This window comes from Myxine glutinosa, chromosome 1, assembly GCF_964187855.1.
Source record: "Myxine glutinosa chromosome 1, kmMyxGlut1.1, whole genome shotgun sequence".
In the NCBI taxonomy this organism is placed as follows: Eukaryota; Metazoa; Chordata; class Myxini; order Myxiniformes; family Myxinidae; genus Myxine; species Myxine glutinosa.
The window spans coordinates 3,996,317-4,014,252 of NC_136261.1; the positions used below are offsets into that span (position 1 = coordinate 3,996,317).

The window sequence follows — 17,936 nt, forward strand, 5'->3', positions numbered from 1 at the left end:
AGGGGTACTTTGGGGCCGGGGGGGGGGGGGTCTAACATCACCTACCCAGCAGGGTAAGTTGTTAGATTTGATGTTTTTGCAATGTCCTGACATGACACTATATTGTGACCAAATTTGGTCCATGTATGAGATGGGTTGAAATAACCCGTTTTTAGGGGGGGGCACTTTGCGGGGGGTCTAACATCACCTTTCCAGCAGGGTAAGTTGTTAGATTTGATGTTTTTGTAATGTCCTAACATGACACTATATTGTGACCAAATTTGGTCCATGTATGAGATGGGTTGAAATAACCCATTTTGGGGGGTACTTTGCGGGGGGTCTAACATCACCTTTCCAGCAGGGTAAGTTGTTAGATTTGACATTTTTGTAATGTCCTGACATGACACTATATTGTAACCAAATTTGGTCCATGTATGAGATGGGTTGAAATAACCCATTATTGGGGTCATTTTAGGGGGGTCTGGTGACTAGTTCCAGCAGGGGGGGTCAATCTTACATACTTTTTTTTACTCAGCTTGATACCCCCAACAACTCTAGGGGGTCAAACCTTTTGTATGCTATGGGTTGAAATAGAGTGTAGTAGGCTCTCTGACTAAGAGGAGTGCCAATTGAGCGCAGTAACACTTTAGGGAAAACTTCGAGAAGCTTTCCATGAAGAGGTTCATACCGAAACACGATCATTCCATCGAACATGAGACAAGAAATACATCAAGTGAGTAAGGACAGAAACATAAGAAGAAGGATCACTCAATGTCTGGTACCAAGACACCACCATCACTCAATGTCTGTTACCAAGACACCACCATCACTCAATGTCTGGTACCAAGACACCACCATTACTCCATGTCTGGTACCAAGACACCAACACCACTCCATGTCTGGTACCAAGACACCACCATCACTCAATGTCTGGTACCAAGGCACCAACATCACTCCATGTCTGGTACCAAGACACCAACATCACTCCATGTCTGGTACCAAGACACCACCATCACTCAATGACTGGTACCAAGACACCACCATTACTCCATGTCTGGTACCAAGACACCAACACCACTCCATGTCTGGTACCAAGACACCACCATCACTCAATGTCTGGTACCAAGACACCAACATCACTCCATGTCTGGTACCAAGACACCACCATCACTCAATGACTGGTACCAAGACACCAACATTACTCCATGTCTGGTACCAAGGCACCAACATCACTCCATGTCTGGTACCAAGACACCACCATCACTCAATGTCTGGTACCAAGACCATCACTCAATGTCTGGTACCAAGACACCACCATCACTCAATGACTGGTACCAAGACACCACCATCACTCAATGTCTCTACCAAGACACCACCATCACTCAATATCTCGTACCAAGACACCACCATCACTCAATATCTCGTACCAAGACACCACCATCACTCAATATCTCGTACCAAGACACCACCATCACTCAATATCTGGTACCAAGACACCACCATCACTCAATGTCTGGTACCAAGACACCACCATCACTCAATGACTGGTACCAAGACACCACCATCACTCAATGTCTCTACCAAGACACCACCATCACTCAATATCTCGTACCAAGACACCAACATCACTGCATGTCTGATACCAAGACGCCACCATCAATCAATGTTTGGGACCAAGACACCAATATCACTCCATGTCTGGTACCAAGGCACCAACATCACTCAATATCTGGTTCCAAGACACCACCATTACTCAATGTCTGGTTCCAAGACACCACCCTCACTCAATGTCTGGTACCAAGACACCACCATCACTCAATGTCTGGTACCAAGACACCACCATCACTCAATGTCTGGTACCAAGACACCACCATCACTCAATGTCTAGTACCAAGACACCACCATCACTCAATGCCTGGAACCAAGACACCACCAAAACCAAATTTGCCTTTCAACACAAATACTCAGTCTGTGCGAATCCACGAAAAAATGCTTCATAGGAACCAAACTCTAGCAGGGGTTCATCTATCGGATGGAGAACGACGAGAATACCCTGGTGTTGGAGAGAAACTTCATATCTCCAGTGAGGAGATAAGGACCCATCATGTTTCAGGCCTTTTGCATTGAACATTTGTGGTGGTGAATTTAACCGTTTGTTTTCGTACTCATAGGTTCAAAAAGTATTTAACTTGAAATTATTACAGAAACAAATCCATTCAAAATTGGGCTTCATGGATAAATGTATTATTAGGATGTTTGGAACAAACAGAAGGCTTGATGAATGAAATGTTCCAAAATGCAAACAAGATAACTTGGCTGGACATGCAAAATGCTTTGGGAAAAGTACCACATTGTACTGTGAACACCATGGTACAATGTACAACCACGCATCATATTGTACTGTGAACACCATGGTATAATGTACAACCACACACCACATTGTAACGCAAACACCATGGTGCAATGTACAACTACACATCATATTGTACTGTGAACACCATGGTACAATGTACAACCACACATCATATTGTACTGTGAACACCATGGTATAATGTACAACCACACACCACATTGTAACGCAAACACCATGGTACAATGTACAACTACACACTACATTGTACCGCACATATTGAATCGCACGTTACCTTACTGTACACATATTTAACCGTATATGTTACCTTACTGTACTCGTATTAAAACACGTTAACTTCCTGTACACATATTGAAACACGTTACCTTCCTAGACAAAATCGAAACCCATGCTCCTTACTGTACACACATTGAAATTCATGTTATACCTTACTATAATGTATCGAGAAGCATGTTATCTTGCTGTACACGTATTGAAATGCATGTTACCGTACTCTAAACACATTGAAATGCATGTTGCCTAACTGTACATGGAGTGAAACTCATGTTACCCTGCTGTACACATATTGGAATGCATGTTACGTTACTGTACACATTGGAATGCATGTTACTTTACTGTACACAAATTGAAACACATGTTACCTTACTGTACACATATTGGAATGCATGTTACTTTACTGCACACAAATTGAAACACATGTAACTTTACTGTACACAAATTGAAATGTGTGTTATCTAACTGTACGCTTTACTGTAGCCTACACGTATTGAAATGTGTTACCTTACTGTACACTTTACTGTACACCTATTGAAATGTGTCACCTTACTGTACACATATTGGAATGCATGTTACTTTACTGTACACAAATTGAAACACATGTTACTTTACTGTACACCTATTGAAATGTGTGTTATCTAACTGTACGCTTTACTGTAGCCTACACGTATTGAAATGTGTTACCTTACTGTACACTTTACTGTACACCTATTGAAATGTGTCACCTTACTGTACACCTATTGAAATATGTGTTACCCTACTCTGCACTTTACTGTACGGTAACGTATTGAAATATGTTACCCTACTGCAATGTATTGAAACGCATGTTACCTTGCTCTATACGTAACGAGTAAGGTAACGTGTTTAGTATTCAAGTCATTCTCGTGCCAGACAACTCCACCATCACCTCCATTGAACCTTCTTTTCACGCCACGTTCTGAGATTTTTATCCTTCTTCTGTTGGTCCTCGACATGCTGATATGTGGCCTTCCCCGTACATTTTCTAGGTTTGTGATGTTCACACTGGAGACGTCCTCAGAGAATTGCATGGACATCAGAAGTGTGTCCGGAAGTGTTACTTCTTCAGGGAGCATCCCTTCCTCCTGTCCTGCTCAGATGATGGTTCCCTGAGGGTAAGCAGAGGTGCACTAGATGGACTCTATGTCCTGCTGCAGATTAGGTAGAACCGTGTCTGTCCCATGTTCCCATGTGAATGAATAAGATAAGATAGAGCCGTGTCTGTCCCATGTTCCCATGTGAATGAATAAGATTAGATAGAGCCGTGTCTGTACCGTGTTCCCATATGAATGAATAAGATTAGATAGAGCCGTGTCTGTCCCTTGTTCCCATATGAATGAATAAGATTAGATAGAGCCGTGTCTGTCCCATGTTCCCATGTGAATGAATATGTTTAGATTGAGCCATGTCTGTCCCTTGTTCCCATATGAATGAACAAGATTAGATAGAGCCATGTGTGTCCCATGTTCCCATATGAATGAATAAGATTAGATAGAGCCGTGTCTGTCCCATGTTCCCATGTGAATGAATATGTTTAGATTGAGCCATGTCTGTCCCTTGTTCCCATATGAATGAACAAGATTAGATAGAGCCATGTGTGTCCCATGTTCCCATATGAATGAATAAGATTAGATAGAGCCATGTGTGTCCCATGTTCCCATGTGAATGAATATGTTTAGATTGAGCCATGTCTGTCCCTTGTTCCCATATGAATGAACAAGATTAGATAGAGCCATGTGTGTCCCATGTTCCCATGTGAATGAACAAGATTAGATAGAGCCGTGTCTGTCCCATGTTCCCATGTGAATGAATAAGATTAGATAGAGCCGTGTCTGTCCCTTGTTCCCATATGAATGAATAAGATTAGATAGAGCCGTGTCTGTCCTTTGTTCCCATATGAATGATTAAGATTAGACAGAGCCATGTCTGTCCCGTGTTCCCATATGAATGAATAAGATTAGATGGAGCTGTGTCTGTCCCATGTTCCCATATGAATGAATAAGATTAGATAGAGCCGTGTCTGTCCCGTGTTCCCATATGAATGAATAAGATTAGATAGAGCCATGTCTGTCCCGTGTTCCCATATGAATGAATAAGATTAGATAGAGCCGTGTCTGTCCCGTGTTCCCATGTGAATGAATATGTTTAGATTGAGCCATGTCTGTCCCTTGTTCCCATATGAATGAACAAGATTAGATAGAGCCATGTGTGTCCCATGTTCCCATGTGAATGAACAAGATTAGATAGAGCCGTGTCTGTCCCATGTTCCCATGTGAATGAATAAGATTAGATAGAGCCGTGTCTGTCCCTTTTTCCCATATGAATGAATAAGATTAGATAGAGCCGTGTCTGTCCCATGTTCCCATATGAATGAATAAGATTAGATAGAGCCGTGTCTGTCCCATGTTCCCATGTGAATGAATAAGATTAGATAGAGCCGTGTCTGTCCCATGTTCCCATGTGAATGAATATGTTTAGATTGAGCCATGTCTGTCCCTTGTTCCCATATGAATGAACAAGATTAGATAGAGCCATGTGTGTCCCATGTTCCCATGTGAATGAACAAGATTAGATAGAGCCGTGTCTGTCCCATGTTCCCATGTGAATGAATAAGATTAGATAGAGCCGTGTCTGTCCCTTTTTCCCATATGAATGAATAAGATTAGATAGAGCCGTGTCTGTCCTTTGTTCCCATATGAATGAATAAGATTAGATAGAGCCATGTCTGTCCCGTATTCCCATATGAATGAATAAGATTAGATGGAGCTGTGTCTGTCCCATGTTCCCATATGAATGAATAAGATTAAATAGAGCCGTGTCTGTCCCATGTTCCCATATGAATGAATAAGATTAGATAGAGCCATGTCTGTCCCGTGTTCCCATATGAATGAATAAGATTAGATAGAGCCGTGTCTGTCCCGTGTTCCCATGTGAATGAATATGTTTAGATTGAGCCATGTCTGTCCCTTGTTCCCATATGAATGAACAAGATTAGATAGAGCCATGTGGGTCCCATGTTCCCATGTGAATGAACAAGATTAGATAGAGCCGTGTCTGTCCCATGTTCCCATGTGAATGAATAAGATTATATAGAGCCGTGTCTGTCCCTTGTTCCCATATGAATGAATAAGATTAGATAGAGCCGTGTCTGTCCTTTGTTCCCATATGAATGAATAAGATTAGATAGAGCCATGTCTGTCCCGTGTTCCCATATGAATGAATAAGATTAGATAGAGCCGTGTCTGTCCCATGTTCCCATATGAATGAATAAGATTAGATAGAGCCGTGTCTGTCCCATGTTCCCATATGAATGAATAAGATTAGATAGAGCCGTGTCTGTCCCGTGTTCCCATATGAATGAATAAGATTAGATAGAGCCGTGTCTGTCCCGTGTTCCCATATGAATGAATAAGATTAGATAGAGCCGTGTCTGTCCCATGTTCCCATGTCAATGAATAAGATTAGATAGAGCCGTGTCTGTCCCTTGTTCCCATATGATTGAATAAGATTAGATAGAGCCGTGTCTGTCCCTTGTTCCCATATGAATGAATAAGATTAGATAGAGCCGTGTCTGTCCCTTGTTCCCATATGAATGAATAAGATTAGATAGAGCCGTGTCTGTCCCGTGTTCCCATATGAATGAATAAGATTAGATAGAGCCGTGTCTGTCCCGTGTTCCCATATGAATGAATAAGATTAGATAGAGCCGTGTCTGTCCCTTGTTCCCATATGAATGAATAAGATTAGATAGAGCCGTGTCTGTCCCTTGTTCCCATATGATTGAATAAGATTAGATAGAGCCGTGTCTGTCCCTTGTTCCCATATGAATGAATAAGATTAGATAGAGCCGTGTCTGTCCCGTGTTCCCATATGAATGAATAAGATTAGATAAAGCCGTGTCTGTCCCTTGTTCCCATATGAATGAATAAGATTAGATAGAGCCGTGTCTGTCCCTTGTTCCCATATGAATGAATAAGATTAGATAGAGCCGTGTCTGTCCCGTGTTCCCATATGAATGAATAAGATTAGATAGAGCCGTGTCTGTCCCTTGTTCCCATATGAATGAATAAGATTAGATAGAGCCGTGTCTGTCCCGTGTTCCCATGTGAATGAACAAGATTAGGCAGATAAGATTCATTGCGATTCCGCACAGGGATTTATTTTATATCTGTTACCTCCGTTTTGTTGTGAGTGTCCCTCTCTCTCTTCCATTTTCCCGCTCTCTGTGGTAATAAAGCTTTTGTTCATATAAAACAAAACTTTTACGTGTTCATTCGAGGTATGGGACATTGCCAGCACCTAAAGTTGTAATTTGTTGGGCCCATCAGAAAATCAAGATGGCGGTCGTATCATTTCGTCTCAGTGCTCTGGTGGGTGGAGTCAAACGATAGATGTGGGTGTGGTCTGGAAGCTGGCCGACCAATGGGTGCATATTTCATAAATCGACCCTTAAGAAGAACCCCAACAACACCAGCAATGCAAAGCTCTCGTAGACCTGTTGGATCCTGAAGTTTACTGGATTCTAAATCATAATAATAATGATAATAATAATAATAATAATTATCATCATCTTCAAAGGTTACTTCATACTGTATGTACCTTGTCTTTCATTCAAATTGGAAAGAGTACCTGCTGTTGTTTTATTCATAAGCATTCTAAATGACTGTAATCATCTACATTCGTTTTTGTAAAATTCTAAAATTTATCCTCATGCATCACGAAATGCTGGGAACCTATCCCCCTTTTTGTCCCCCGTCGCACAGCGGAGCGAAAGGGGGACTATGGTTTTCCCCTCCGTCCATGTGTCCGTCCATCCGTCCATGCGTGTGTGCGTGCGGGCCTGCGTGCGTGCGCGCATGCGTGCGTGAAGGACCGCATTCGAATTTGGTGTGCGGGTGCAACCCACGTCAAAATCCAAGATGGCCGCCGCCATGTATGTCTGAACCTTGAGATGAATATCTTGAAAAAATAAGCGAAGTACCAACTTCTAATGTGGTGTGTGGCTGTATCTAGGCACAAGGAAGAACGCTGTTGTAAATTGGGTCGCCACGTCAAAATCCAAGATGGCCGCCACCATATATATGTCTGAACCTTGTGAGCGAAATATCATATCGTAGCACGTTTTCTGCGTCTTCCACTTTGTCAACTCACATCACTTCCCCGACGGGGGACCTAGGCGTAACGCTTGTCCTCATTGAAACAATGCCCTGGTGTTTGCGGGTCCGACATTTGCGGCATTTTTCAGGAACATATCCTCCGCGAATTTCGGGGCCTTACCTTACCCTATGCTACTTTTGGTACTTGGATGAAACAATTCTGTTCCACTGAGTCCCTGATGTTCTCCTCCAGGTATGGGAGTGGAAAACTGGAGATTGTTTGATGGTGATGAACCATTCTGACGAGGAAGTGAGAGGTTTTTCTCTCGTAGATGAGGAAGTCATCCTGTCCATCTCGTGGGATGGTTCTATTAAAGTGAGTTTGAGTTACTAAATATATTTACATCAACGAATGAGTCATGGAATGAGTAATAAATACTGAGCACCGTGTTTGGTTCCGCTGTATACAGATGTGGAACCTATTTGATGGATCCCTCATTCGAACATTCCAGCACCAGGAATCTGGCTCTTCCATACTTTCCTGTGACGTCTGCCCAGGTCGGAAACTCTTTGCTTCTACGTCGGCTGACAAGACTGCAATGGTGATGTTTCCTGAAGATTGTACAACGTACCCACGTGTTGTGTGGAAGTTCTCCACAAGGCTACTTTTACACAGAGCAGTTTACTAAAGAGCTTGTGTGGGCCTGCAGAAAACCATCCCTAAACCGGTTTAAACTGTTTTGGTTATTTGGTAAAAAGTTGATCGTGTATCCAAGGGTTTGAACATTGCTCCCTTGTGTTTGTGCGTGAAGGCCGCTCTGTTTCTCCTTTGGTTGGATGTTAAATATTTAGTTAGGCTTGCTTTTGCTTGAGTCAGATATTGGGCCTGTCTTGCTCTCATGACACCTGGAGATTGAGGTGGTCCTGCGTAAATTGGACATGAGAGCTCAACCTTGGTTTGCTGTGGTTTCAGGTTAGAGATAAGAGTGGTTCCCTGATAGCTAAGGTTCTAGATGAAGGTCGAAGTTATGTAACTGACCAGTGGATACATTACAGGTGTGGAGCCTACGTCAACAACAGACACCATTGATTTTTCGAGGACACGCTGACTGCGTCCGCAGTTGTCGCTTTTCCCCTGATGGATGCCTACTTGCTACTGGTGCAGACGATGGCACCATCAAGGTGTGACACCTCATCTGTTCAGCACAGATATGTTAATTCCATCCATTTATAGTCCATATGCACGTACCCAGTCCAGTGTTATCCCCTAATGAAAGGCTCTCTTGTTTTATTTTGCCAATACATCACCCTATAGGGAACTAGTCTTTATAAGGGCTAAAGTCAGTGTTTTGTTTTATGACATAGTCGAGGCTCGTGAGAAAGCTAGTAGACTGAACGGATCAGGACGTAACCGACAAAATCAGGACACAAAGCGGATCAGGACGGAACAGACAAAATCAGGACACAAAGCGGATCAGGATGTAACAGACAAAATCAGGACACAAAGCACGCATGCATGGGGTAGAAAAGACGGACACTGAAGGAAACCCCAAGGAGGGAAAACTGGAAAATTGGAAGGAGGGGGCATTTGGGTGTGGTTAACAAGGATTGAAAAGATCATGGTTTTAGATTGGGGAAGATCTGAGTTTGGGTGAACAGCTGTCTTGGCGACCTGGAGGGAAGAATGAGATTGAAGAGGATGTGAAAGTTGGTTCCACAGGTGGAGAAAAGAGGAACGAATGAGTGGAGTTTAGCAGTGATCCTGGATTTAGGTGGATTAACCAGAAGGTGGTTGATGGTGGGCCGTGGGTGCCCTGCAGAAATCTGCGGATGGGGGGGAGGGTGGGAGGGGGACGACGACAAAGCACGGATAGAGCAGAGGGTGAAGACCTGGAAGGAGGCGGTAGAAGACAGAGCGACCTGTCTTCGATGGCAAAGTGATAGGCCCATGGACTCAGCTTCAACATAGGATATTACAATGATCTTGAAGGCGTTGGTTTCCACGACGTCAAGTTGAGCCAGATGTGAGGTGGGGGAGCCAGGCCAGAAGGAGAACAGTAATCCATCAAGCTGCGTATGAAGGCCTTGTCGGTGGATAGGCGTTCAGGTGTGCCAAGGAAGTACTTTGTACGACAGACGATGTCCATTGGGCGGCTGGCTTTGGAGGCCAAATTTAAATGTGGTTTTCCCAAGAAAGATCATGGCTGATAGCGAGACCCGGGAGTTTGAATGACTGAACTTCCTCAAGAGGATTGTTAAGAAAGTACATGGAGGGTTTGACAGGTGGTCGTTTTGGAGAAAGATAGTGAGAGTGTGAGATCTGTCGGGATTGGAAGACATTGCAAGTGTTTGACCATCTTGAGATTTTTTTTAAAGGGCTGAAGAGAGGGAAGAGGCTGCAGCCTGTCTGAAGGCTGAGGGATGTCACAGCAGAGAGTGGAGTCATCAGCAAATAGATAAAGGGGAATTTACAGAGAATCAGAAAGATCATTGATGAAGATCAGGAATAGAACTGGGCCTAGAACACTGCCTTGGTGCACTCCAGCCTTGACAGAGGGAGTAGATGAAAGGATTCTGTTGAGAGCCGCACGTTGGCTACTGGAGTGGAGGAAGTCGTTAAGCGATGTGTGGAGTTGACCTTGAATACCAGGCCATAGGCAGATAATTTGGAGAGCAAGACGGGATGCCAGACTGTATCAAAATCACGAGATATGTCTAGGGAGACGGCCCTGATGTCACGTCTGATACTGAGGGCCTCCATCAATTGTTAGGTGAGTCGAAGCAGCATGTACAAGGTGGAGTGAGCTGGTCTGAAACAAATTGATGATCTGAGATGAGGTTGTTGGAGAAAAGGAATGATTTCATATCAACTGTCATGATGGATTCCATGACCTTGCTGATGATTGGCAGAAAGTTGATAGGTCTGTAGTTGAGGGGATCCGTGTTTGCACCTTTTATGTAATGCGGTGTTGTTGATGGATTTCCTAGCAAATGACAGGTTGAAAAGGGTAGAGAGGAGATGTGTAAGAGCAGCAGAGCAGGTGTTTAGGACACGTGAGCTGATGCCACACCTGGTCCAGTAGCAGAGTCAGAGTCGAGGGTTGAAAGAAACTTCTCCACCTTATCAGGTGCAAAACACAGGAGGAAGGATGGGTACCAAGAGTGAGGAGTTTGGGACACAGGATCTTGGAAGCAAACACAAAATTGAGACATTCGTCCTTCTCACGAGCATAGTTGTCTGTGGTGCCATTTGAAGATAGGGAAGGGATGAAAGGGGGACATATACCTGAGACAGACTTATCAAGGTACCACTAGGTGTTAGAGGAGGGAGACAAGTTTGAAAGTTCATTATTGAGGTTGGACCGATGTTGTTTTCTGGTTCTCCTGAGAGTGGACAGACAATTGTTGCGGACCTTTTGGAATGCACTGAGATTGCCTTTGGTTAGGTTTGCTTTCCAGGAAGAGAAGGCAAGATGTTTCAGAGCAACTGCCACACCACAGGATTCAGTGTACCATGGGTGGTATGAAGTGTCGGATATTTGAGGGTGGGATGGGATGAATTTGTACATGAGAGTTTGTATCAATGGAATTATAATACACGAACTTTTCTAAAGCAAATGTTGGTAGACATATGCTAACCGTTGTTGGAAAGATGGTGAAGTGATGTTTCCTGGTGTGAGCACTTCAAATCAAAGTAAACTCTTTCTTCTTTCTTTGGTTGGTGGTCTCTCTGTCTTCTTCCGCCTCATTTCTCCTCTGGCACCCTCTGTTCTCTCCGTGCCTTGTCCCCCTCAGGTATCTGTAGGACGCATGTGGTCCACCAGCAACCCCGTCCGCGTAAACTGGCCTAAATCCAGGATCACTGCTTACCTCCACTCATTTATTCCTCTTTTTTTCCCACCTGTGGAACTACCTTACACACTCTATTCAATCTCATTCCTCCCGTCAGGTCTTCAAGACAGCTGTTCATCATCATCTCAAGCCATTCCCCATCCAAAATCATGATCTTTTCTACACCTGTTAAACCACCTCCACCCCTCCAAAAATTTTACTTATGTATTCATCTTGTGCACCCCTTGCACCCCTCCCTCCCCATGTATTCACCTTGTGCACTCCTTGTGCCTCCCACTGTATCCATCTTGTGCACCCCTTGCTCCCCCTCCATGTATTCATCTTGTGCACCCCCCCCCCCCTGTATTAATGTTGTGCACCCTTTGCTCCCCCTCCATGTATTCATCTTGTGCACCCCTTGCGCCTCCCCCCCTGTATTAATGTTGTGCACCCCTTGTGCCCCCCCTGTATTAATGTTGTGCACCCCTTGCGCCCCCCCTGTATTAATGTTGTGCACCCCTTGCGCCCCCCCTCTATTAATGTTGTGCACCCCTTGCTCCCCCCCTGTATAAATGTTGTACACCCCTTGCGCCCCCCTGTATTAATGTTGTGCACCCTTTGCGCCCCCCTGTATTAATCTTGTGCACCCCTTGCGCCCCCTACCTGTCATCGTTACCTGCATCCCGTCTCCATTTGTTTTCTTCCTCTGCCATGCTGTGGGCCTTTCCCCTTTCTCCTGCTGTTCCCTTTGCTATGTTGTTTCCTGATCTGTTCTGTGTCCTCGCTCTTCTTCAAGCTTTGACATTGCATAACAAAAAGAAGGGTTCACGTCTGAAACGTCACTTCACCATTCCCATGGCGGTTAGCATACCACTGACAACAATTGGTTGAGAACATTTATCACCGTAACACTCCTCCAAATGAGGCAGCCACAGGTGCACGTCATGGCATCCGCCATGTAAACTCCACAGGTGCACATCATGGCATTCGCCATGTAAACTCCACAGGTGCATGTCATGGCATCCTCCATGTAAACTCCACAGGTGCACGTCATGGCATCCTCCATGTAAACTCCACAGGTGCACGTCATGGCATCCACCATGTAAACTCCACAGGTGCACGTCATGGCATCCTCCATGTAAACTCCACAGGTGCACGTCATGGCATCCTCCATGTAAACTCCACAGGTGCACGTCATAGCATCCTCCATGTAAACTCCACAGGTGCACGTCATGGCATCCTCCATGTAAACTCCACAGGTGCACGTCATGGCATCCTCCATGTAAACTCCACAGGTGCATGTCATGGCATCCGCCATGTAAACTCCACAGGTGCACGTCATGGCATCCACCATGTAAACTCCACAGGTGCACGTCATGGCATCCTCCATGTAAACTCCACAGGTGCACGTCATGGCATCCTCCATGTAAACTCCACAGGTGCACGTCATGGCATCCTCCATGTAAACTCCACAGGTGCATGTCATGGCATCCGCCATGTAAACTCCACAGGTGCAAGTCATGGCATCCTCCATGTAAACTCCACAGGTGCAAGTCATGGCATTGTCCATGTAAAATCCACAGGTGCATGTCATGGCATTCTCCATGTAAACTCCACAGGTGCATGTCATGGCATCCTCCATGTAAACTCCTGGGGAATTCACTGCAGTTGCATTTTCTGCCCGATGGTGAATTCATTATTAATTAGTGGATATGCCATTCAATAATAATGGGTGATGGGATGTAATGGCAAGTGGTGATGAAAATCCCGTTAGAGTTGGGTTTGAGGAATACCGTGACGTCATTGGGCAAGGTGACACACTTTGACAAAAGTTTACTTTGGGCCGGGCTGAACAGAATAAAAGTGTAACTACATTTAGATACCGGTACATGTTCGTTCTGTGATGACTGATGATGCACGAACAGGTGAGAGAGGAGACGCACATCATGTGTACACAGTGTATAAAATGGTATGAAATGATGATCAGTGTTTGGTCCTTGGCATCATCACACCAGAACTATTGAGATGTCCACGTGACCTGTCACATGGCCGCACCTACAGATATGGCACATGGATGATAACCGGAGCCGGAGTCTGGACGTGAAGGGACGGCACGACGGATGGATCAACGACTTGCATTTCCTCAGCCCAAAACTACTTGTTTCAGCTGGAGATTCTCTCAAGGTAAGTCTCCTCCACCTTTCCTTAACTTACAATTTCTGTGTTAAATCCCTGAATCGGTTTTTGTAATTTCCAAAAGTAATTGTAGACAAAAATGAAGAATGAATGACTCATGGAAAAGTGAGAAGGCTGAACGCAAAAAGGTAAAGGTAGAGTGGAAAAGAGGGAAGGGAACTTGCAGGATTGTATTAGTAGGGGGGATTTGGGGGGGGGGCGGTGGGGATCACCTATAGTGATGGGAGATGACACAAGATGGTGGAGCGCCGCTTACTGCCCTTGGAGGAGGAAGGGGGATGAAACATGTCAGCAAGGAAATTCCACAATTGGGAGGGAAGAGTTGGGGGGCGGTGAGGATCACTGATAGTGATGGTGGATGAGACAAGATGGTGGAGCGCCGCTTACTGCCCTTGGAGGAAGAGGGGAATTGAAGCATCTCAGCAAGGCAATTCCACAATTGGGAGGGAAGAGTTGGGGGGCGGTGGGGATCACCGACAGTGATGGCGGATGACACAAGATGGTGGAGCGCCGCTTACTGCCCTTGGAGGAGGAAGGGGGATGCAACATCTCAGCAAGGCAATTCCACAATTGGGAGGGAAGAGTTGGGGGGCGGTGGGGATCACTGATAGTGATGGCGGATGAGACAAGATGGTGGAGCGCCGCTTACTGCCCTTGGATGAGGAAGGGGGATGAAACATGTCAGCAATTAAATTCCACAATTGGGAGGGAAGAGTTGGGGGGCGGTGGGGATCACCGACAGTGATGGCGGATGACACAAGATGGTGGAGCGCCGCTTACTGCCCTTGGAGGAGGAAGGGGGATGCAACATCTCAGCAAGGCAATTCCACAATTGGGAGGGAAGAGTTGGGGGGCGGTGGGGATCACCGACAGTGATGGTGGATGACACAAGATGGTGGAGCGCCGCTTACTGCCCTTGGAGGAGGAAGGGGGATGCAACATCTCAGCAAGGCAATTCCACAATTGGGAGGGAAGAGTTGGGGGGCGGTGGGGATCACTGATAGTGATGGCGGATGAGACAAGATGGTGGAGCGTCAATTACTGCCCTTGGAGGAAGAAGGGAATTGAAGCATCTCAGCAAGGCAATTCCACAATTGTGAAGGAAGAGTTGAGGGTGTGCAGTAAACATGGATTTTTGGAGTTGAACCAGAAGGGTTTTACCGGATGAACAGTTGGGTCCTTGAGGAGCTGGAGAAGGTCAAAGGTCTCGAAGAGCAGAGGCAGTGAGAATGGATGAAATGAGATTTCAAAAAATTCATGTTCATGTCATTTATACCTATTTTTTGATGAAGTTTGCCCTAAACAAGGCTGAAAGTCACTAGATTGTCAAGGTCTACAAAGAAAAGGAAGAGGAAAAATTGGCAGAACCTTCACCTAGTCCTGAAACAAGGAAACGTCTTCACAGGACCACTGTGCAGGAGGGGATAACTAGGCCAGGTGTAAAAAAAAAAAAAAATTCTACCCTAATTGGGTGTTTTTTTACGAAACATCATCTCCGCACCGGACGGCCGTTGCCTCCCGAAGGGATCTCACCTGCCCTTTGTCAGGTGTTGTTTTTAGTCCTGGCAGGTGTCGGTGTCACAGTTATCTTCCCCACTAGCAAAGCCAGCGAGCGGTGTCGGTTTAGTCGCCGCCAACTCGACTTACTGTCGTGAGTCGTGGTTATGACGTCAAAAATGTACACTGTAACTATTATATCTTACTGTAATTCGCCAAATGTCTGTCCGTCTGTCCATCTGTCCCAGGTACCGCAAAAACGGCTGAACCGATCGCAACGATATTTTGGGTGGGTAATCCTGGGACCCCCTGGAGTAAAATAGGCTATATTGTTTTTCCAATTTCAGCTTTGGTCTCCAGCATTTTCAGGTTTGGACTCCCGCATAACGTTATTGTCCCAGGTATCCCAAAAACGGCTGCACCGATCGTTAACGATTTCCTGGAACCCCTGCAGTAAAATCCTATGATAATTCACCAAAAGAACATGACATGAAAATCAAAAATGGCTGAACAGTATTTCATGAACATTTAATTGCGGAATTGAGGACAATCCTGATGAATTATGAACCTGCCGAATGCGGAAGTGGACAGATTATGACAATGAGCTGGTTTGATAATATCCCAATACAACTGTCATTTAAAACAATATTTTGTTAAAGTATCAATTGATGATTGGAATTGAGTGAATACAATTACGATTTTGAATTCGTAATTGTATTCACCCAACCGTACGGAACTTCACAACAGGATTTAAATATTTGTTTATGTCACAAATGTTGTTAAAAGTATATTTTTTATATTAATGCTATTTAATTTGTGATTGGAGTTATGCTGTTTGGAATGAAAAAAAGAGATATCAAGTTCAAGTGAATGACGAAATGCAGTGACGGTTTCTACTTTCTAAACGTGAATTCGCGAATCGCCATATGCAGATTCACCATTGACTGGGTATGGAACACACGTATCCGTTTGTTTGCGAATGGGTACGTTTTTCATGGAAGTCATTCACGAACTTGCTGTCCATTTCTGACGTGCGACTGAAGGTGCTACAGGAAGGTGGAATTTATTGGTTTCATGCTTTAGCATTCGCCGTTTCTGCATTGTCTGTTTGCTTCTGGCCACCCACCCGTGCTTAGCACGGGTACCTCATGTCATGGAAATCAATCAGGTCCACAACCACAGGAGTGGCTCTGCGTCGCGGATGTCCCAGGTCTTATAGACGCCCCTCAGTGGTTTAAGCGAGCATCACTCCCGGGTTCAACTTTGGTATATTTTCACTCCATTCTCCCTGCCGTTAGAACTATACTGCCGCTAGGCAGGTCTCAAGCGTGCATCAGCATTAATTGATTGGGGTACGTCATTCCATGTCAGTCGGTCCACCCGTAGCGGTCCGGGTGGCGAACTACCCTGCCAGCTCGTGTCTGGAAACTACCGGGTACGGCGTCCCCAAGCCCGGAGTCCCCTGCTTCGGAGTAGCCGCTGGAGGCAGGTGTCGGAGGGGGCACCTCAGAGCCTTCAGGCAGGGGTGTAGGTGATGACGGAAGTGACGGCAGAAGTTCCATAGAGGAAGCTTTGGTAGAGTCCATAGACTCGTAGATTGGTTTGTCGATATCCCTATAAGGGTCGATGACCCCACATGGGGCGAGATGGCGTACGGAGACAGTGGACTCGCGTCCATCTGCTGTCATCACAAGAGCATGCTCGGGATTAGCCTGGAGTACCTGCACCTTATCTACAAAGGGGTCGTACTTGCTTGTCCGTACCGCTCATTTGAGATAGGCCGGCCCCGGCTCAGCGAGCCAACTGGGTAAAGATCGGATACTACCCGAGCTTCTAGGGTGGTGGAACAGTCTTTCGTGAGTCGTCTGGTTGGTGGCCGTACATAGGAGAGCCCTGATCGAGTTCAGAGCCGCAGGTAGCGACCAAGCCCATTTATCGAGGCCCCGGCCGAGGGTCCTGAGGCTTAGCATGACGGCCCTCCATATAATCCCATTGAAGCGTTCGATCTGCCCGTTCGCCTGGGGTCTGTATGGTGTGGTGTAACTCGAAGCGACATTATTTTGGAGCAAATAACCTCTCACCTCCTGAGACAGGAACACCGCACCCCGATCGGTATGCACGTAGGCCGGATACCCAAACATAGAAAACAAATTCTGCAGGCACCGTATGACCGTGGCAGCCGTCATATCCCCGCACGTGTAAGCAAAAGGGAATCGCGAGTACTCATCAACGATAGTGAGCAGATAACGAGAATTACTCGACACCGGCAGCGGTCCTTTGAAATCCATCGCCAATCTCTCCCACGGTCTAGTAGCCCTAACCAGCGTCCCCATGGGAGGGTTGTAAAAACGCGGTTTGAGTTCCGCACATATAGCGCAGTCACGGCAGATCCGGCGGATGTCCTCAATCGAGTATGGCAGATTACCACTACGCACAAAATGAGCGAAACGCGCCACCCCTGGATGACACATAGTGTCGTGCAAAGCACGCAGCCCCTCCAAAGTTACGATTCCCACGCACGTACCCGGCCTAGATAAGGCGTCGGCGACCAGGTTATCCTTCCCCGGGCGGTATTTGATGGTGTAGCAGAAGTCGGCGAGTTCGATACGCCAGCGAGTGATTTTCTCATTCTTAATACGTTGAGCATGTAAGGTGTCGTACATGAACGCAAC

The 17,936-nt window shown here is 45.6% G+C and overlaps 1 protein-coding gene across 3 annotated transcripts in view; it reads left to right on the forward strand.

The window, feature by feature from the left end:
* APAF1 (apoptotic peptidase activating factor 1) overlaps positions 1 to 17,936 on the forward strand; it is a 144,448-nt gene that overhangs the window by 102,600 nt on the left and 23,912 nt on the right. For all 3 annotated transcript variants that reach the window (XM_068106327.2, XM_068106345.2, XM_068106335.2), the window contains exons 22-26: positions 3,634 to 3,759; positions 7,994 to 8,116; positions 8,211 to 8,342; positions 8,797 to 8,922; positions 13,633 to 13,755. In XM_068106327.2, the coding sequence (XP_067962428.2) occupies positions 3,634 to 3,759; positions 7,994 to 8,116; positions 8,211 to 8,342; positions 8,797 to 8,922; positions 13,633 to 13,755 (630 nt within the window). The remainder of the gene's footprint in view (positions 1 to 3,633; positions 3,760 to 7,993; positions 8,117 to 8,210; positions 8,343 to 8,796; positions 8,923 to 13,632; positions 13,756 to 17,936) is intronic.